At 38.3% G+C, this 23,152-nt stretch overlaps 1 protein-coding gene across 1 annotated transcript in view; it reads right to left on the bottom strand.

The window, feature by feature from the left end:
• CNTLN (centlein) overlaps positions 1-3,344 on the bottom strand; it is a 214,447-nt gene extending 211,103 nt beyond the window's left edge. The window contains exon 1 of the mRNA XM_087717005.1: positions 3,172-3,344. Within this exon, the coding sequence (XP_087573131.1) occupies positions 3,172-3,276 (105 nt within the window). The 5' untranslated portion in view covers positions 3,277-3,344. The remainder of the gene's footprint in view (positions 1-3,171) is intronic.
• Between the last annotated feature and the right edge of the window lie 19,808 nt (positions 3,345-23,152).

Genomic DNA, 23,152 nt, shown 5'->3' with positions numbered 1-23,152 from the left:
AAGGATGGAAGGCTGAGTCAACCCTGAGCGGGTGAGATTTGAACAGCCGAACTGCAGAACTGCAGTCAGCTGAAGTAGCCTGCAGTGCTGCATTTAACCACTGCGCCACCTTGGCATCTTGCTGCATTATGATGCATTATTGACTTTTGGGCTTAGAATCTCCAAATTCAAAAATATTTTTGTCTTTTTGCCATTATTAGCCCAGGCATTAAACTATATTTTAGTTATATCTATATCTCTATATCAATACATCTCTATATCTTTATATGTTTTCCACCTTGAGTTATTTATACAAATATAGGTGGACTATAAATAAAAATGTGTGTTTGTGTATGTATATATATACTTAACAAAGGACAATTGCATCGGTCTGACCACTGACATAATATTACACAAATAGGTTTTTGTCTAGATTCAGCAAAGTACATTTTATAACTTTGTACTACCAGACAATCAAATAGCAGACAGCCAAGATTTTCTGGCCTCCAGAACCTGAGGAGGCAGTTTTTGCCCTCCCAGAGGTTCGAGGAAAGTCACCAGAGCCTAGGGAAGGCGAAAGTGCCCTTCCTCCACCATGGTGCAGGAGGCCACCTAAGCCCACCATGGCCACACCCATCCAGAACTGTTGCTGAACTTTTTGAAGCCCACCCCGAATGTAACCTACTCCGAATAGTTTTGAAATTTCAACATGACAGTCCCTTGATGAAATTTGAGCCAATCAAGTCATTATTCTACTAAAATCTGTCTCATGAGATTCTAAAATGAGCAAGAAAGATACCAAATGCACTTCTTTGAATTTCTTGGGAAAAGGGGCAATATAAAAATAAGATATAAATGTTCCTAATAGTTATTCTGAAGTATATTTCCTAATTTAAAATTATCCTGTTCACACAGGTATCTCACCATCATCGTGTGCAGGCAATGCCCTTCTATCAATTATTTAGAATCTTAGAGGTAGCCACTTCCAAGCTGTGGAATCCACTCCCTGAGGAGTTCCATTAGTCACTATTTCTCTTTGCGTTTAGAAGAGCTTTTTTTGTCAAGCTTTTATCCTGTTAATGAATTCCAACATTAATTTTAATTTATTATTCAAACTCACTGTATATTAGTTATTGTCAATTGTATATCATATTTGAAAGGAAAGGAGGAGCACTGATGGAATAAATAAATATGAATTGAACTCATTTATTTGTGTTTGCCAAACCTCAATGGTGCCAACCTAAATACACCTTTAATTTTTTTTTCTTCAAGTGAAATCTATTGTATCTAAGCTAGAAAGTACCAATTAGAATTGTATCATTTCCCTGCTTATTGTGAGAATGTGTACATACTTTGGGAATTTGTCTTTCTATCTGGCAGAGCTAAGCAACCAGTTTTGCTGGTAGACACTTAAAGGGGGGCATAATTTCCTACTATTTGGAGGATTATGCCTAACGCTGAGCACCACAGTTCAAAAGCATACATACAAGGTGGAATGAATTCAGAGAAGGCCTATCAAGATGGTCAGTGATCTAGGAATTAGGCCATATGAGGACAAGCTAAAGGACTCCTATATGTTTAGCTTTCAAAAAGTTGGCTGATGAGCTATGATAGTAATCTTCAAATATCTAAGGGACAGGAATGATTCTATCGTTTAAAGCCAGAGGGCAGACCAGAACCAGTAGATTAAATGACAAGCTAAATGGTTCAATTTAGCTGTGAAATTATTTGTTCTTTATGTATTGACTTCCTCACTGAAGTCAATATTTGAAAATATGAAGCAAAATTTTGTAATTGCTATTAGAAGTCTCTAGGTTGGATTCTTATGTAGGTCAAGGCCATGGAACTTCTATTTACCTATTTCCTTAATCTTTTTTAAATCTAATCCTATCTTCATAGAGCAGCTAGAACACCATCATTAGAGAATCAGAGCTGCCGATTCTATTCTACAGAGGAATTATTGAATCTGTCATCTGCACCTCTATAACTGTCTGGTTTGGCTCAGCAACCAAACAAGACAGACACAGACTTCAACGGATAATTAGAACTGCAGAAAAAACAATTGCTACCAACCAGCCTTCCATTCAGGACCTATATATTGCACAAGTCAAAAAGAGGGCTGTGAAAATGTCTACAGACCCCTCACATCCTGGATATATTGTTTCAACTTCTACCCTCCAAACGACCCTATAGGGCACTGCACACCAGAACGACTAGACACAAGGACAGTTTTTTCTCCTGAATGTCATCACTCTGCTAAACAACTAATCTCCACAATACTGTCGAATTATCTAAGACTGTATGACTATTATTCTTTTCTTCCCTCCTAGTACCTATCTCTTTCCACTTATGACTATAACCAAGTTGCTTGTATCTTTAAAATTTTGATTGTTTCATTTGTTTCCTAGTATAATTTGATTGCTTATTAGTAACCTATGACTATCACTAAGTGTTGTATCTTATTATTCTTGATGAATGTATTCTATTTTATTTTTCTTTATGTACACTGAGAGCATATGCACCAAAGACCAATTCCTTGTGTGTCCAATCACACTTGGCCAATAAAGAATTCTATGCTATTAACCTTCTGTAAACTGCTTGTTCTTTTTTAATTTCATTTATTAATTTGGTACGGCCGCACATTTCACAAAAAGTGACTCTGAGCAGCATCATGGACAAAGTGAAAATCCAGAAGGATTATTATCACATGAAGCAACCGGGTTTTCTCCCTTCAGAGACTGGTTGGCTCTATGTCAGGGATGGCTCTCTTGGAGCTTGTCTTGCTTGCTTGAGCAACCTAAAAGAAATGGGACTCTTTTGTGGGGTTCACCATTGTGGTGCCTGGGAAGACAACTATAACAGCCCTCAACGCTAAACTGTCAAAGCAAGCAGTTCCTGCTCCACAATAGGAATATTAATATACTATATATTATTAGTAATATTAATATTTTAACTAATGTAATATTGATATACTAAGGAGCCTAGGAAGATGAAGCCACAAGATGAGGCACTGACAGACACCCAGAAACCTAACAGGGAAGCGCTTTAGTATTTATCTGGGATTTCATAACTGGAAGTCAAGCTTATGAACGTCTCCCCTTTCTGCCTCATTGTCCCCGAGAGCCGTGAGCACCCAAGTCTCTGATCCTCCTCTCGGGGGTGTCTCCATCCTTCCCCCTCGTCGGTACCAACCTGGCACTGGTTCAGCTGCTCGGTCAGGCTCCTGACTTCTTCCTCCAGCACAACGATCCGGGACGCTGCCGCAGAAGCCGGATCCTTGCGTTTGGAAGAAGCCATGCTTAATTTGGACCGCGCTTGGAGACCCTAAAGACCACTTTTTACGTGCGTGTTTACTGACTTTCTGTGGGAATCGTGAAGGAAAGCAACTGGTAACTAACAACAGGGGGGGGGAAACAAATCTTTGCAGACCGCCCGACTTAGGCGCCATAAAATGATTACAAACGCTCCCGAGAACCAATGAAACAAAAGCTTTCCCCGAGGCACCGCCTTCTTCTTCTTCTAGTACCTATCCCAACGTCCTCCTTCTAAAAAAAAAATTCAAGGAAGAACATGCGGGTGGCGCTATGAACCACAGAAAAAAGGACGCAATGTCAGGTTGTCGGTTTAAACGAATGAGCGGCAAAAGGCAGAAGTCAAAAAGAAGATGGTGGGGTGTGTTTTTTAAGTATCTTTAATAGGGCATGCGCAAAGCTTTCCCGCTCGACTATTCCGCCGCTTTTACTTTCGGACGCGGTTGCACTTCGGGGATTTGTCGTTTTGGAGGTCAATTGCTAGCGAATCCCGCCTTTCTCATCGGATTAGTCTCGTCTGAACCAAACGTCCGTTAATGCAGCAAACTATCGTTGCCTAAGCAAAACCATGAGTTGGCATGTTGCTTCCACAACTTTAGCGACTTGAATTGTATTGAAATGTATTTCTCAGGACGTAATTCTGCATGTATTCTTATTTTGACATTAGGTCTCCCAGAGCTCTGGCCCTATAGAATAGAATAGAAAAGAAAAGAATTCTTTATTGGCCAAGTGTGATTGGACACACAAGGAATTTGTCTTTGGTGCTCTCAGCGTACATAAAAAGACATGAAAAGATATTCGTCAAGAATCGTAAGGTATAACACTTAATGATAGTCATAGGATACAAATAAGCTATCAGGAAACAATGTCAATATAATTCATAAGGATACAAGCAGCAACGTTGCAGTCCTGAATCCTACAGTCATAAGTGGGAGGAGATAGGAATGAGGGAATTATTTGTTTAGCAGAATGATGGCATTCGGGGGGGGGGGGGACTGTTCTTATGTCTAGTTGTCTTGGTGTGCAGTGCTCTATAGCGTCATTCTGAGGGTAGGAGTTGAAACAATTTCTGTCCAGGATGTGATGGGTCTAAATATTTCCATGGCCTTCTTTTGGACTTGTGCAGTGTACAGGTTCTCAATGGAAATCAGGTTGGCAGTAATTTGGGTTTTTTTTCTGCAGTTCTGATTATCCTCTGAAGTCTGTGTCTGTCTTGTTGGGTTGCAGAACCAAACCACACAGTTATAGAGGAGCAGATGACAGACTCAATAATTCCTCTGTAGAACTGTACCAGCTTTAGTTGATTGTTCCATTCAAAAGTCAGATTAGTCTGCTCTGATGAACTTCTATTCTTTTAAGAATAACAGGAAATTTCAGTGATGTAGCTGAAATGATACTTCTGGTAGTTTAGGGCAAATATAGGTAGTCCTCAACTTGAGCGGAGGTGATGCAGTGGTTAAATGCAGCACTGCAGGCTACTTCAGTTGTCTGCAGTTCGGCTGTTCAAATCTCACCGGCTCAGGGTTGACTCAGCCTTCCATCCTTCTGAGGTGGGTAAAATGAGGAGCCGGATTGTTGTTGGGGGCAATATGCTGACTCTGTAAACCGCTTAGAGAGGGCTGAAAGCCCTATGAAGTGGTATATAAGTCTAACTGCTATTGCTATTACAACAGTTACTGAAAATAGTGACTTTTTCACAGTAATGACTGTTGTAGCATCCCCGTGGTAATGTGATTTACATTTGGATGCTTGACAACTGACTCATATTTATGACGGTTGCAGTGTTCTAGAGTCGTGTAAGCCCCTTTTGTGACCTGAAAAGCCAGGTCGATGGGGAAACAAGAGTCACTTAACAACCGTGTTACTAATTTAAACAGTCCTGGGATTCGCTTAACAAATAGGGCAAGAAAATACTTTAACAGAAGGATCCTTTGAGATGTAGTCATTAGTATAAAGAGAAAGGAGTAATGGAGAGTGCACACAGTTCTGGGGAGCACCTGGGCTAATTGTACAGGTATCTAATGTGATTTTGCCTAGCTTTACCTTCTGCTTCCTATCTGTTAGAAAGTTTATAATCCACTAACAATTGTGGTCAGGCATAGCTAACTGAGTCAGTTTAGTGAGAAGAATATCTGAAATGATGGTATTGAATACTCCTTGTAGATTCAAGATGCTGTAAGATATAGTGCAGTGTCACATTAACAGCATCATCTGCTGATCTATTCACTCTTTAGGCAAATTGTAAGGGATCTAACAGCAACTCTGTGATGGTATTTAGGTGGGCCAGCACTAGCCCTTCAAAGGTTTTCATAACTACAGATTCTTCATCCTACATATATGTCATAGTACCAATCCTAGAGGGAATAGTCAGCTGGAGATAATTAAATGAAAGAAACAGAATTCAGAATTCAACTATGCTGGCAAAAACATTTCTTCAAATTATCAGGGGAAGAAATCAGGACAGATATGGATGTTTGTTTTCTTTTTTCAAATAGTCAAACTAGAAGTAGGGTGAGGTTTGACCTTGCACAGTGTGTGTAGGCTGTCACAGAAAATTTAAAAAATTGAGAACATTACCTGATATAAAGGGGATTGGTTGGAAAGTGGAACAAGTTAGAATTCATCCTCTCAGGGAGTGAAAAGTACACGGCCACCCAAAAGAAAAGAACAATGCTTTTAAACTTAGGTGTGGACTTGGAAGGGACAACTAAGTCCACGGCCACCCAAGCTTCAAGCATTATCCAGAGGACATCAGCAGTGAGATGAGGCCTTTGAGGATAGCAGCTGAGAATCTACACCCACACATCACGCCATCCAGTTCAGGGGCCTCAATACAATTCATGAAACATAAGCTTGTCTTATTCTCTAGTTTTGGGGACCAGAAGAATATTTTTCACTATAAGCACTGGAGCCGATCAAACAGCCCAATTCTTATACTAGACAAAGCCATTTTACCAGAAAGGACAGAGCTTCAAGGATAAGAAAAAGTCTGCCAAAAGTCTATTAGTTGACAAAATGGGAAGATAGGGCCCAGAATATGAATCTTAGAAAGAGAAATGGTAGGTTTCTTATGTGCAGCTAGACATTAAGCTGGGGGGGGGGGGGAACGAGCCGAGGTGGCGCAGTGGTTAGGGTGCAGTACTGCAGGCCACTTTAGCTGACTGTGATCTGCAGTTCAGCGGTTCAAATCTCACCGGCTCAAGGTCGACTCAGCCTTCCATCCTTCTGAGGTGGGTGAAATGAGGACCCAGACTGTGGGGGCAAGTTGCTGACTCAATTTGCTAAAAAATTTGTAAACCGCTTAGGGCTGAAAGCCCTATGAAGCGGTATATAAGTCTAGTAAATAAATAAATGTAGGCCTTCCTAATTTTATTAGTACAGTTTGCTTATCTATTTATTTTTTTGATATGTATGGTTTTCTGATGTTATTAGTACGGTTTGCTTATCTAATCTTCTGTTTGCTTGGGAATATCGAGCTGAGAGAAAATGAGTGTTTTCTGGACATCCTTGTTAGGAAGCCTTGACAGCTTCTCTCTAAATATTGGACTCCTTAGCACATTCATTTTGTATTCCCCACTACTTTCCTCAAAATAGTGGCTAATAATACAATTCAGAGTTCTAGTTAACACTTTGACATTTTAATAACTGAAAACGTATTTTAAAAAACTCACATTTATACAAAACATCGAAAGTGCTAAAATCTAATTCCATAACAAATCGGTTTACAAGCTGAACTAAAAACATCTTTACCTGCCTGCAGAATTTCCACGGAGAGAAATTTTCAGAACCTAGAAGCAACCACCAAAAGATCCATTTTCAGATTTCTGACAAATTTGCTTTGAACAGTGATGGAGCACCGAAAGAAACCTTTAAATTCCCGCTTCTGCATATGGTAGAGTATAGTCTTCAGTATAGGGATTTTTACATTATAAACTGGGCCCAGAATTATATTTGTACTCAACAAAGTTGTTCTGCCAAGGAAATTTCATATCTTGGTAATTGGTCCTAGTCAATTATCTGCAGCATTCTAGACCAGCTGAAATGTCTAAGCACTTCTGAGAGGGTTGTGGCTCAGTTTAAAATGTCATTCATTTGTCGCTGAGCTGGCAGAAAACTTATCAGCACAAAATTTGCAGTCTTCGGTAACAATCTCCAGCCTACTGTGATAATTTATATTCTGGCTTGTGGTGCCTTGATTTCAGGTGTACAAGAGATGTCCAATAAAGCCATTTGTTAAATGCTGCTTTTCCCCTTTCCTAATATCACTAGCCAGTGGGAAACCATCGCTATGACGGGTGGAGGGTTTTGCCAGAGTTTAGCCATCTCTCAAAGCCCACTACTCCTTAGACTCCTTCAGAAAGCTAATCAAATGAAGGTCTTCCCAATAAAGCAGGATTTTCCTATTTATTAGGCAACATTTATCCCTGCCAATCAGGTGTTCAACAGCTGGAAGAGCAGCCAATATTGCAGCAATTATATCCTACTCCATGCCTCCATCCCTACTCTATACTCCACCCCAAAAATATGTCAAAATAGACTGCTTTGGATCAAAATGGAAAGGGAAAAAAACAGTGCAAACCTGAAGTGATCAACATATGGTAAGAAATCACCCTCCCCACCTTAAACCTTAATCACCCTCCCCATCTTAAATGGGTTATGGTACTCCAAACAGACAGGCAGCAGGACCAATCCAAGAATACATTAATCCAGGAATGAATCCAAGAGTTCCTTTTCCAGAAGCAAATGAGAAAATTCTAGGGAGTTTAACTAATATAGCACAGATTCAGTTCCAGGCCCTTGGTCTACTTAGTCATGACCAGAAACACCTGGAATGAATTACTCTTCAATTACGTTTCCTTGATCCAATCCATTTGTAATATCAGAATGAATTAGAACTTTAACAGCTTCTGTAGATTTAGATAGAGACAGAATCGTATGTGATCAACATATGCATGACACAGAACTCGAGAACTTCAGAAAATGCTGCAGCATTTTGAAACTATGGGAGTACCATGAAGTTTAAGGAGTACCATATTAAACAAGATCGCTCCAAATTATAATTTAAATGCTGTTAGGCAATGGTTGTGACTCTGTGTGATTTTATATGGGATTGAAAAAAAGCATTTTTGTGTTACAGTTAATACATAATTCCCACAGTACAAGGAAAGGTGGATTAGGAAGTATTTGAAGAGGGGGAAAAATTTCTTCTTAGTATAGTCACTTAGCTATACTTCGTTGCAATAGGCAAAACTCTTTGGATTTAAATTTACAGTAAATTATAATGTGGCTTGATTCTGGTTTAGAACAATGTGTGTAACTAGCCCTTGGAATTTGTCAGCAGTGATGTACGTCTTAGCCTAATGTGTTAACCAGGCTACTATGACAATAACCTAGTGCCAGGGTGTCAAACTTGATTTCATTGAGGGCCACATCAGGGTTGTGTTTGACCTCAGGGGGCCGGAGTGGGCATGGTTGGGGTGGGCATGGCCGGCTCCTGCGCTTCATTTTTGCTGGCAGAGGTACCCTGGGCTGGTCCTTCGCTGTTTCCAGGGTGGCCCTGCAGCCAAGATCTAAGCACCCTGCAGGCCAGATCCAAGCCCTGGGCCTTGAGCTTGACACCCCTGACCTAGTGCTATGTGTGAACACATAAAATAGCACTCGTATATAGCAAGGCAATTGACAGAATGATGCAGTGTGATACAGAATGATACAGTGTATTAAATATGTATCTGGGGGAGATGGCCTTTCTCTTTTAATGAGGAGAGGTTAGTACCTTCAAGTCCAGAGCAGCATTCCTTTTATACCTCAATTGCAGATGCCACATCTGCAGAAGTGCTCAAGGCCAGGCAAGCCAGCTTTATTGTGGGAATCTGTTCACAGATTGCAGTGGGTGTTTTTTTTTCTTTAACAAACAAGCAATTCCATGGAAATGCCTTGATGATCAGGAGAATTACATTAAAGGAAATAGTATAGAAAGAAATCCTGTCGTCTTAAACTATTTTTAGTTCTAAATTACACAGCACCTCATTGCTCTTAACCCTGACTATAGATCTCTTGCATGGCATCTTCTCTGATTCCAAAATAATATGAACAATTTACATACTGAACATAAAGGTCAAGACGTAAGAAACATTGTGTGGCTTGTATAATTTTACAATTTCAAAACTTTTTTCTTGGTGTTTTTTCCCCTTTTCAATTACTGAAAATATGAACAATTTTGAGTTATGGGTTTTTCACCTCTTTCATAGCACAAACATGCTCTGATGATATCTTTTTAAGCCAAACTCCATGACATTATTTTCATACATAATCAATAAATAAAACAGGATTAAGTGATTTGTAACTCAGGGCTAAAAAAATTCCCCCTTAAACTAGCATAATTCAAAGCACATCAAATCTGCTAGGTTTTGTCATGAACTCTTGGAGCAAAGACAACTGAATAGTGAATTGAAATAAGTAGTAGAAGCAGTCTAGGAATTCTCAATGGGGATATCACATTTCATACTGCATAGTCCTATTGAGTCAAGGGTGAATGGGTGGCATTTTAATGCAGAATGTTTGAAATAGATAAATATTTATGGAGACCACAGGGGGCATGAGCTACCAATTAGTAATCCCTAGTTTACAGTATTTTACTATGGTGGTTCCCAGCCAAAAGGAATAGCTAATTTGCCTATGGAAAAATCCAGAGGTACCCACTAAGTTCCTACACCCCATGATAATTGATAGATAAGAGACAGATAGGCTCGTGTGTACACAAAATAAGAAACCAGAATGCCACAAAGCACAAATTTCCATCCTTATTTCCAGGAACACTTCTAGTCCTGAAGTGGATCCCATATCTTCTTTTGGAAAATAAAAATGGAACATAGCTGTAGACTAGTGCTTTATTTGGAAGTATGCCAGCCTAGGCAGGAAAGACACAGAGGTAAATAAGAATCTTATGGTATGCTACTTGATGCTTCCTTCAGCTTGATGTGGAGCCATTGAAGTACACTTGTCTGTAGTTATGTAATGCACACTAGCCCACCTGAGATCTTCCATGAGATCCCAGAATCTTTTAAGATCTTATGGGAGACTTAATTGAATTGCTTTACTGAAGTTAAGGTACTGGATGGTTTCAACAGTTCCAAGAAGGCTCCACACTCATTTGCACCACTCAGGTGACCCTAATAAACCTCCAGGTGACCTTAATGACTCACTAAAAGAATGCAAATGACTAGCTGCCTGCAAGGAGTATAAATCCTTCCATTCCTCACCATCTAGTCAGAGCTGAAGAAGCTTCTTGGATGAGAAGCGAAATGTTTTCAAAGAAAACCCAGAAAGTCCAGTTGCCTCTTGGAAAAAAAATATATTTTGGATATATCTACTACAATCAACAAAAATTGACATTCTATGTGTGTGTGTATGGGGAGGAATTAGTTTGACCTGACTTACTCTTGATAAACCATGCTGTCTCCTGCCAAGTATGGAATTCTTTTCTAAACTCTTACGAATAGTCTGCTTAATAATCTATTCCACAGTTTTGCCCAGTGTCAACATAAGGCTAACTAAGTGCTTTTTAATATCCTTTTTGAAAATAGGAACAATATTTTCCCTTCTCTGTTCTCCTGGCACTACATCCATCTTCCATGATTTCTAAAAGAACATAGAAAAATGCTTCAAGATAACACTCTCAGCTATAATTTGTCTAGTCTTAGGAAGAAAACAAGCAATACAGGGATTGAGAAGTTCTGTGCCATCACCATCACTTCTTACTATCCTACCATCATATTTAAGCAGGAAGAGCACTCCTTTTTTCCAAATTTCAGCTGATTGATCTGCACTGCCAGGTTGCCCATTTGGAAAGCCAGAATAACAACTGTTTCTGCAGAGCAAGACTGGACAAAATAATCAGAGGTCCCTGCTTTGCATTGTGGACCGGTGATTTTTAAAAATGCAAGTTTACCAAGACAGCAATGAAAGTTTCCCTCTCATCCCAATTTACTGACATGTGTGTCAGATAGAAAGAGTGAATCAATCTCCTTATTTCTCTTCCCTTTTTGTAAAGCTAAAGTCAAATTAAAAACAAAAAGGAAAGGGTAGGAGGAGGCAAAGGACCTGTTTTGGATCATCATTTATGTTCTTTGCATAGTGTCTCCATTCAAATTGAGATGGAATTTGGCTATTAAATGAAAGAAAGGAAAAGGAATATGAAAAGGAAAAGCTCTTATGCAGCCACAATAGTGTCCTAAACTCATCCTCTCCCTTCCCTCCTTATTTTCTTATTGGAATGGTGTGTGATTTTACTTCCAGTATTTTATCTCTGAGTTCCCAAATCTTGTTTTTCACCAATGACATTACACTACTGTTTATCTAGTGTACATTTACTAATGGAACACCATCTACATCTTTTCACTCTAGTTTTCAGTTGTTTTACACTAATCTTGTTTGATAGATTCCAGAAATAATTAAGTTGGTTTGGGAGTTAGTTTATCTATCTATATTTTTAATGGTGCTTCTCCGCATTTGAATCCTGTTGTGAACCTTCTTAATTAGAACAGACCATTTATAAAGCGCTCTTCAATGCACCAACAAAGATTGCTTTTGTTTTCCTATCATTGTGCTACTCTTACCTAAGAATGACTAGGAAACACTTTAAATTGCTGTTTCTCATTTGTTAACAGTTCTCAGCTCGGGGAATATATAAAAGGGAACGCGTACATTACATTCCTGGGTGGTACTTTGCTGTCAGCCCAACTTGAACTCTGTGTGGAGCCTGAACTCCATCATCACAGTGGGACTTACATGACTCAGTCCAGTGAGGTAGGGCGAGTTTTTATTGGCAGCCACGTAAAGAAGAACTGTTTCAACTTTCCCGTCCTACTGTGGCTGAGCTTAGATAGAGTTAACAGAATGAGAGCTGTGCAACTGTTGATTCAAGTGTTTAAGCTACTCTGGACTGCTTCAAAAATACAGTATGTCTTATACATGTACTTATTAGGGTGTTAACACTTCAAAAGGAATCTTAAAACTCCAGTCACACCAAACATGTGTAAATAACTTCAACATACAGGACTTCCATAAATATACCACAGGAGAGGTCAAGTAGAATGGATAATTTGAGGGAGGGTGATGTTTAGGCCTCCCAGCTACAGATGTTGAAAAGCATGGGCCCTTGGCCAAAGCTCAGTAGGTTTTCCATACACTCAAAAGGCCCCCATGTTGTTATGTCAAGGATATTGTTGATTGAAATGAGGCTACGGCACTAATCTATTTAGTTTGGAAGCATCTCTTAATTGTCAGTTCAGCAACAGATTAAGTGAAGTTTGACTCTAAGCTATGCATATGGGTAGAGGTTTGGTTAAAATGTCAAAATTAAGTCAGGCAACTTGGATTCATAAACAAGATAGTTTGCTAAAATAGGGTAAAGAGCCTGTCAAACTGAATAGGCTTTTGCTGCACAGGCTAAAGTAACATTTCCACACGGTTTCAGATTTCTAATTGGAGTCTTTCACACAGTGAATTTTCAGTTATGGTGTGTGACCAAATAAAGAATCCCCATTTATGATAATAAAGAAGTAGGTTGGAGAAATAATAGTAGAAATCGCTGGTTTATTTTAAAACCTGTATGATAGGAAAATGATAGGAACACCTTCAAATGAAATAAAAGTACAATTATATGATCATATCATAAATTATGTAATATCCATTGCTATTATGTGATAGATAATAAAGAGCAAACTCTCCACCCAAGGCAATTTGGTTTATGACAAAAATTGTTCATTTTCCAGGCAATTATTATATTTATTTCCCTGATATGTATTCTTTAAAAAAGGATATTCAAAACACCTCGTCTATCACGCTTTTCCTAGCTTTATTGGTTTTCTACTTTGCAGTGAGTTTTTTTTAGTATAGTGTATAATTAAAAATGAGGTTTGTTCAGTTGGTAATTTATCTTAAACAAACCTCAGATATATCAGTGCTGCATAGGGCATATGCAGGGGTGAGCTTCAAAAATTGCAGCAATGGGTATGCTGCCCCATTGATGGGTGGGTGTGGCCATGGTGGGTTGTGGTCTAGTGCGCCTCCTGCACCATGGCGGGGATGGGTGTTTTTCGCCTTCCCCAGGTTCCGGAGGCTTTCTTCGAGTTTTTCAGAGGGAAAAACTGCTTCCCTCAGGCTCCGGAAGCCCTCTGGAGGCCAGAAACAGGACCATTTCCAGACTTCCGGAACCTCTGATAGGCCCGTTTTCCCCCTCCCCTGCCCCTCCGCACAGACCCTGCACTTACCTGGCATGATGAACGTGAAGACTCCTGGTAGGGGCGGGGAGGGGTGGGCGAGCCAGCGGTGGCATTTGGGGTTTGCCAAACTGGACAGAATCCTAGCTAGATGATTGCCCAAACACGTGCGAACCCCCAGCAGCTCACTCCTGGACATATGAAATAAGAGTTATCCTGATCACAAGGCAATTCTAGAGAACAAATTCAGGCATATTTGCCAAGGTGTCCTATAGATGTGAATAACTCCAAAAATATCAAACATTGATGGTTCATATCCCTTGCTAATATTGCAGTATATGTTATTATATTTGTATTATAGTTCATTATATTTAGTGTTTTGAAACATCTTAAGCATTGTTTTCCCGGAAAGACAGAAATGTTCTACACATTCTATAAAGAAAATATTAATCTATTTGCTGAAAGTGCCTATAATCTTGAATCTCCATATCATTAACAATTTAGTCTTGAATATTTTTTTGTTAAGTTCAACTTATACCTTGGAAACAAAATTATGACATTAACCTGCATTGATTAAAACTGGATCATTTTATCAACCTAAAGATTGAGTTGACACTAAACTATGGTTTCTTTTAAATAAGGTTTGCTGGAAAACTATAGTGGCTTTATTTAGATCTAATACTGAACTACAGTTTCCCATAACAGCTATTGGAGATACAGACAATCCTCAACTTACTACAGTTCATTTAGTGACCATTCAAAGTTAAAACAACACTGAAAAAGGCAACTTGTGGCCATTTTTCAAACTTGCAGCATTCCTATGCTCATGTGATCAAAATTCAGACACTTGGAAATTGATTCATATTTATGACGGTTGCAATGCCTTGGAATAACGTGATCATCTTTTGTGACTTTCTGACGAATAAAATAAACGAAGAAGCCAGATTCATTTAACAACTTTTTTAGACATTTAGACATTTTATTAAGATTTATAGGCCGCCCTTCTCCCTGAGGGGACTCAGGGCGGCTTACAATCACAGGGAAGGGGGGTGCAATACCAAAAGACAAAACAGTGAGTGAGCAAAATAAAATAATAAGACACAACTTGCATTCAACAGTCAACACTCGGGTGGGTAAATTAAGAACCTATCCCCAGGCCTGCTGGGAGAGCCAGGTCTTAAGGGCCGTTCGGAAGGTCTGGATGGTGGTGAGGGTACGAATCTCGACGGGGAGATCGTTCCACAGGGTCGGAGCTGCAACAGAAAAGGCTCTCCTCCGTGTAGTCGCCAGTCGACATTGTGTTACTAACTTAACAACTGCAATGATTCACTTAATAACTTTGGCAAGAAAGGTCATAAAATTAAACACAATTCACTTAAAAACTGTCTTGCTTAGCAACAGAAATTTTGGGCTCAATTGTGGTCATAGGTTGAGGACTACCTATATTAGGCCCAAACCAAGTGTTATGGTTAGCATGAATTCAGCCTTTATGTAGAGTTGCAGTAGAATATTTAGAGATAATTCCTCATTGTGCCTTTCTATAGCTCCGTGAGGTGCACGCAGAGCCAGGTGTTGCCCTGTCAGCCTGATTTTCGGCTTTGATTTTCGGCTGTTTTTCACTCTCCAGAGGCTTCAGGAGGCTTCCCTGAGGGCGAAAAATGGCCCAACAGGCAATCCGGAAGTCAGTTCTCGAATTTCGGGTTTGCGTGTTGGGCTGTTTTTTGCCCTTCCCAGGCATCTAGAAAGCCTCTGGAGTCTGGGGAGGGCTAAAAATGGACCTACTAGGTCCAGTGGAAGTTGGAAAACAGGCCATTTCCGGCCTCTGAGGGGGGCAGGGGATGCCGTTGTCGCCCTCTCCAGGCTCCAAGAATGCTGTGCATGCTACCACGGGGGAGTGGGGTGGGGGCATTAAATTATGGGGGTGGGCACACGGGCAATAGTGCACGCACACATGCTTTTGGCACTCGAGGCAAAAAAGGTTCGTCATCACTACCATAGCTCAATGCTTGGATTTGTTTCCTTCTAATCTAATGGCTACCAGCATATCCACAGCATATTTAAAAAATGGTATTTGAGCACAGATTATATATCCCATTTTGGATTTGGCTGAAGGACCACCTACCTTTCCATGAAACTTTCCACTTGTTGAACTACTCAAGTTGCCTCTGTAGATTAGATCCATTGTGACTAAAAGCTGGTCTTTTCATTGGGCTGCCCTGTTTATAGAATCACAAGAGAGATTACTTGATGTTTTCATTTTTTGTCCTAATTTCTTTATTCACACGAATTATTTAAAATATCGCCTTGGTTGGAATTTACTGTCAGTAGTTGTTTTTTTTTAACAAAACAATTCTTTACCTTGATTTGCATTAATTATACTATCATTACATAAAAATAGTTATTTCAAAGAACGGAGTACATGTCTGAATAAATTTTAAATAAGATCATAGGAGTTAAACTTTAAAAATTAATTCAAAGGTGTGCCTCAGCTTATCTAAAGTTTAGAAAATGTTATAAATACACCAGACAGGAGGCAAAAGATTATTATTTTCTTAGGAAACAAGAATGAGGGAGTGTGAAATAAAGCTTATATATATATATATTTTCCTGCAGGCCATTTCCAGCAATTGAGTGCAAATACAATTCCTTAAAATCATTGGTATTTCCAGTTTTATACTCAGTCCAAGTAGAATTCTGAGATTCTACTTGGATTGGATGGGATTCTGCATAAAACTAAAAGGAAAAAAATGCCTTGAATGCAATAGCAATTTTTCTATGGTACAGAAAAGAGGACTGGCTGATACTGTTAGCTGATATTCAAAAGCCACCATCCCAGGGAAGAAGAGAGGGTATATTCTCATGACAACTTGTCAAACTTTGTATGTCTGAAACGCAGATTGTAGAAGTTGTAGGAGCTGGGGTTTTTTTAAACTAACACTTTCCACAGCCTGAAAAATTTTGAAACGTATTGTCTTAGGTGGTAACATTTAGAACAGGGGTGTCAAACTTATTTTTCCCTGGCATCATCACGTGACATATTGTGACTTTTTCCCCTTCGCTAAACTGGGCGTACCCAGCGTGTGATGCATCCAGCCCGCAGGCTGGGATTTTGACACCCCTGATTGAGAAGAATGCTAATTCAGTAGTTAAAGAGCACATAACAAAGTAGGCTACATGGATCGCTAGTGCACTCCAATATATAGTAATTCTATTTTAATATTTGTTTAATATTTTGCCTAGACAAATGACTAAGTGTTCTTTATCCGTAGTGTAGCACTATGGCTTAGGCAAAACAAATCATAAATAAAACAAAGATCTCAATTTCTATTAAACAACTGATAACTGCACGGAAAAACTTGTGCTTCTCTATGGCAACTAAGTGAATAATTCAAAATACTGGATAATTCACAATTGATTTTGAATATAATGTTGAATATACTGCTTTTCCAAAAATAAGACCTCCCAGGATAATAAACCCAATCGGGCTTTTGAGTGCATGCGCTAAAATAAGCCCTCCTCCCCAAATAAGCCCTCCCCGAAAATATTGCAACACAGCAGCAGCCATGAGGTGGCAACGGTCACGGCCTCCAACACCTCAAAAATGATAAGACCTCCCCGAAAATAAGGCCAAGTGCTTATTTTGGGGGTCCAAAGAAAATAAGACCCTGTCTTATTTTTGGGAAAATATGGTAACTCAAAAAATAGCAATGTGGTGAACTATGCTGCCCAATTTGTCTGAAGTTTTGTAGGTTTCCTGCCTAAGCAGTGGTTTGGACCAGAAGACGTCCAAGGTCCCTTTCAACTCTGTTATTCTATATTCTAATTCTGGAACTTATCATGCCAAAATATGTTCCACTGTGTCCTCAAAATAAGGTTACAGTTGGATACAGTGCTACTTCTATGTATCTTCAGAAGGCCAAATTGGATAATAATGAAGGACTGCTTATAATTCTTGCTGTCCATATTACCCCCAAAAAAAGTTGTACCGGAGCTGAAGACAGAAAAGATCATAACTATGATATGCACTGCAGGAATTATTTTCTAAAAAATATTTTTGACTTGTCATAAAGTTCTCAGGAACTTTCTTCAGAAGTTGATACTGTTCCTGAGACAAAAAGTGTCATAGTTAGGAGTAATTATTCTAATTCTGAGAAAATTAAAAGATCATTGAAATACAGAACAAACAAGGACATTTTAAAGGTTTTTTTTTTTTTGAGTTAACATTCATAATCATTTACCAGCTGTTGCAGCCTTAACACTCTGGCAAGACCCACTATTAACACCTGTCTTTAGGGTCCACTTAAAAGAAAGAATGTAGCCTTTTTTTCTCAGCTATGTGCAAGACTGGTCCAGCAACATTTAAATCTCTCACAATGCTGAGCAATGCGCTGTCGTTGGGGCACTATGGGAAATTACAATGGAGCAAATGAACAGAGGCTTAATACCAATTGAAATACTGTACTTTGCAACCCCAAAATAAGCACTTTAAGATATAGTGATAGATGATGGATGAGGAGTTTCGCTAGATGTTTTGCCAAAAAACATCAGGTCAATAGCAGAAAACAGTGCACAATGTAAACAAATGCTTGAAATCATGCATGTAGGGCAGTGGTAAGATTCAAATTTTTTTACTACCGATTCTGTGGGCATGGCCTGGTGAGCGTGGCAGGGGAAGGATAGTGTAAAATCTCCATTCCCTCCCCACTCCAGGGAAAGGGTACTGTAAAATTTCCATTCCCTCCAGATCAGCTGGGACTTGGGAGGCATAGAATAGATGGGGGTGGGGCCAGTCAGAAGTGGTATTTACCAGTTCTCTGAACTACTCAAAATTTCCACTACCGGTTCTCCAGAACTGGTCAGAACCTGCTGAATACAGGTTCATGATGTAGGGAAATCCATTTTTTTTTCAATATTTGACTTTGCCAGATTACTACCTATGTTTTGCCTTTCAGAACATGCAAAACTGTCTTACTTTTTATTTTAGCATACACACATGTCCATTTAACATCATTTAGGCATTTACCATAGATTCCTAGCAAATTAAAAATAAGCTTCCTTTAGTCTAATGCAGGGGTGTCAAACTCGTGGCCCGTGGCTTGGATATATCATGCGTTGGTTACACCCACTCCCGATTTAGCGAAGGGGGAAAAAGTTGCGACACATAACATGACAACATTAGTTTTACACCCCTGTCTAATTCATCTATACACTAATACAGGTGGTCCTCAACTTACAACAGTTCATTTAGTGACCATTCAAAGTTATCACAGCATTGAAAAAAAATAGACTTATGACTGTTTTTCAGTTAAAACTTTTGCAGCATCCCCAAGACATTTGTGATCAAAATTCAAATGCTTGGCAACTGGCTCATACTTATGACCGTTGCAGTGTTCCAGGATCATGTGATCACTTTTTGCAATCATCTGACAAGCAAAGTCAATAGGGAAACCAAATTCATTTAACAATCAGATTATTAATTTATCAACTGCAGTGATTCGCTTAACAATTGGGCAAGAAAGGTTGTAAAATGGGGAAAAACTCACTTAACAAATTCTCACTTAACAACATAAATGTTGGGTTCAATTGTGGTCACAAGTTGAAGATTACCTGCATATCATACAAGAGCAAAATGCTGTGTACAGTGGTGCAGTGTTTTAGATTAGATTCCAAAAAGTTCATTTGGAATGTGAGGATGTGAATGTAGCAGCTGTCTGCAACTCTGTGAGATAATTTATGTTGTTTCGAGAAATCTAAAATTCTGAAATTAAAACTAAAACATAATTGTACAGGGATTTATTTCTTCTATCACCATTCCCTAAATAATGCATTCATGTTAACATCTTTTGAGTTGCAACTGTACCATCATAAACACACAATTAAACAAATCATTATTGAAGTTGGTATTTTCTTCAAACATTATGAATTAATTGTCCTACTTCAGAAGAGATTATTGTAGGCTAAAAAGTGAAAACCATGCAGGACAAAATAAATTACGGTATATTTTTAACAATGTCATGAGACAGACCCATCAAAAATCATTGTGACTCACACACATGGAATTGTGTACTACCACTGATTTGCAAATGAGAACTTCACAGTGAATTGCTCTTAGACCAAGGATTGCCTGCCTTACCAAAATCAATCTATCATTCAAAACAGAACATTCCTTTCTTCCAAAAGAGATTTTTACCTGAGCAGCAAATTCATATGCCTGATTTCTTTCCTACCATTTACCTCTCCCCTTTGGGTTCTCCTTTTAGGCTAAATGCTTCATTAGTCAAATTCTCTTGTTCCATGGTCTTGGCTCACATCATACTACTATCAGTTATTTTACCCAGATAAAGAATAACACACCAGGAATATTATGAATTCAAGGCAATATACCATATATTCTTTTGTTTATTTAACATACTTCTTTATTAGTTTAATTTGCAAAAGTCACAAAACACATCTCACACAAAATAAAGCCAGCATTGCAATACCTATAAGTTAGAAAGTTCTTCCAAAATAGTATGCTCAAATCCTAGGAAAAGCAAAACAACTCTTTCAAGGAAATAGTAGGACAAATAAATATGCCTTAGATAGTTCTTAAAGTTTGATAGTTTGATGAAGTCCAGATGTTCAGACATTTTCTATCAGGAGGAATCAGAGGTATAAGTTAAAAAAATGAAGATAACATAAAGGTGATACTACCATTTTCAAGATCCATGCAATACATATTAAAGGGGGCACAACAACTATTGTACTCAATGCCTTGACTTTTTTGAACTCCTGCCCTTGTCCATACCCAAGGTAACCCTTAAAAAATTCTATATTTTGTTCATAAACCAAGAAGCATTCAAAGAAGGGCAAGAAAAAAAGAACTTCAGTTCCTGATTTTCAAGATCAGGTAGGATGATATGAGTGAAAAATGATTCAGATACCTTGATCCTAAACAATTAAAGGGAGGAAGATGGACAGGCACATTGAAATGGAATTTGGTAATTCCACACATTTGGAAATGAATCTGGTAATCATGGCAACTATGGCAGTGTGGGTGTCACTCCCATCAACACTTAGGCAACATTTAGGCAGATTAGTTGCCTAATCTGAATCTGAATCAATCAACCCAAATCACAGAGATTTGGACTGATGAAATCCAAGACTATCATAGATGGCAGCAAGGAGATCCAGAAAATAAATTATTTTTTGTGATCATCCAGAGTTTGGCAACTACGACATGGTAGTTGATCCTGAGTGTCACACTGAAAAATATTCCATCTTTAACCCATTAATTCAAGACAAACTATGGGCCTGATATCCCAAGAGAAATCTGTTCTTTTCAGGAAATTACTTTAGGCAATATTATTTTGTAACAGGTTTTATAAAATATGCAAAAACTGAATAAAGAAAGAATGATATACAAAATACAATTCCTAATAAAACTATTACTTTCATCCTAAATTGGAGCTGTAATAAATGTTAAAACTATGCTTAAACATACTTATAGAGAAATAGTAAATTGTCAGATCAGGGGAAAAAACGTCAAATGTAGTCTTGGAAATATACTTTTAAGAAAAATATAATTCATGCCATTATATAGGTTTGACACAATTTGAATGGGTTTAGGGCAGACTGTCAACATAAGCCTTAATTAGATTGCCCTTTGTTGCTTTAAATCAAGGTTTTCACATTATTTAAACATAGCGTCTCCATTTAATATTCAGAATACCAAAATAAATAACATTAGGATTAGAAGAAAAATAAATTCATCCTGTTAGACTTCAAACCTTAAAATACTCAAACAATCTTAATTTTATTTTGTACGTGGGCACAAATGTATTTTCCAAATCCAGATTATTTTAATATATCTGTGAGATTAATACTTCTATGATAGTTTAGTCCCTGTATTATTTATACAATTGAAAATCTATGCATACTTTTATTATGAGTCCCACTAAAATACAGAGCCCAGATCTGTGGTTTTGATATTTTATATTATGGATTATGAACTCTGCAACACTTATTAATCATTGTTTTGAATTTTACTCAGAATATGCTCCCTGCAGCAGTGTAACAAGAGAGTTAAGAGAACTGCCAAAAGAGTAATGGATACATAAAGTATCTATTCTATTCAATCCTGTAGTTTTTTAAAATTATCTTAAAAAGTAAGTCCATCCTTATCAGTTAAAAGCAGTCATCTTAAAAACTTCATAAATGACTCTGGATACAACTAAGCCATAACATATCATATTTATTACATAAAAAAATATGTGAAGTGCATCTATTGTCACAGAAGTACCTCAGTAAACATAGTGTACCCCTTCAATACAGTAAGACTTTTAAGTAAATATGTCAAGTATCTTGTTATATAGAATGGAGTCCAATAACTGCAGTGTACTAACTGCATATTATACAAAAATATAATGAGTTGTTGAAAAACTTGAAGGCCTAGTAATTATATTATGAAAAAGGCATCAAGATGTAAGACATCAATCATTTTATATAGCTTCTGATATGCAGAGGAGAGTTACCTGAACCTACTATAGGCTTAAGATACAGAAGGATCTTGACAGACTTGAATATTGGGTGCTATCTAACAAAATGAAATTCAATGGTGAAAAAAGTATGGTTCTACATTTAGGCAAAAAACCCCAAAATGCACAGGTACAGAATATGTGGTACCTCACGCAATAGTAGTAACTGTGAGAGGGATCTTGGAGTCCTAGTGGACAACCATTTAAATATGAGCCAGCAGTGTGCAGCAGCTGCCAAAAAAGCCAACACAGTTCTAGGCTGCATAAACAGAGGGATAAAATCAAGATCACGTGAAGTGTTAATACCACTTTATAATGCCTTGGTAAGGCCACACTTGGAATACTGCATCCAGTTTTAGTCGCTATGATGTAAAAAAGATGTTGAGACTCTAGAAAGAGTACAGGAAAGAGCAACAAAGATGATTAGGGGACTGGAGGCTAAAGCATATGAAGAACGGTTGCAGGAACTGGGTCTGTCTAGTTTGATGAAAATAAGGACTAGGGAAAACATGATAGCAGTGTTTCAATATCTTAGGGGCTGCCACAAAGAAGAGGGAGTCAAGCTATTCTCCAAGGCACTTGAGAGTAGGACAAGAAGCAATGGGTAGAAACTAATCAAGAAGCAACCCAGAACTAAGGAGAAATTTCCTGACAGTTAGAACAATTAAACAGTGGAATAACTTGCCTTCAGAAGATGTGAGTGCTCCAGCACTGGAAGTTTTAAAGAAAATGTTGGATAACATTTTCTGAAGTGGTCTGAAGTGGTGCAGGGTTTCCTGCCTAAGCAGGGGGTTGGACTAGAAGACCTCCAAAATCCCTTCCAACTCTGTTATTCTATTCTATATAGCCAAAATGGAAACATTTTGTCATGCCATTCTGCCATGTCACATGATTATTTCAACCTTGTTTATACCCTAGTTAATGAGTTTCTTCTAGGAAGTGTTGCATGTTCAGAACATAATACTGTTTACATAGTAATGACCATAAATGGATTATAAAGTCATATTCTGGATTATAGCCAGCCATCATGTCAGCTTTCATTTATATCACCATTTTTGAAAAATACCAAAGCAGCTAACTTGCATACATACACACAAATGAATATAATTTTCAAAGTCACGTGTCA

Source organism: Thamnophis sirtalis, unplaced genomic scaffold (assembly GCF_051295495.1).
Source record: "Thamnophis sirtalis isolate CommonGarterSnake01/CBP01778 unplaced genomic scaffold, rThaSir2_p1.2 scaffold_5, whole genome shotgun sequence".
NCBI classification, from domain to species: Eukaryota; Metazoa; Chordata; class Lepidosauria; order Squamata; family Natricidae; genus Thamnophis; species Thamnophis sirtalis.
The sequence above is the reverse complement of the archived record's forward strand: the minus strand, read 5'-3'. Positions and strand labels throughout refer to the sequence as shown.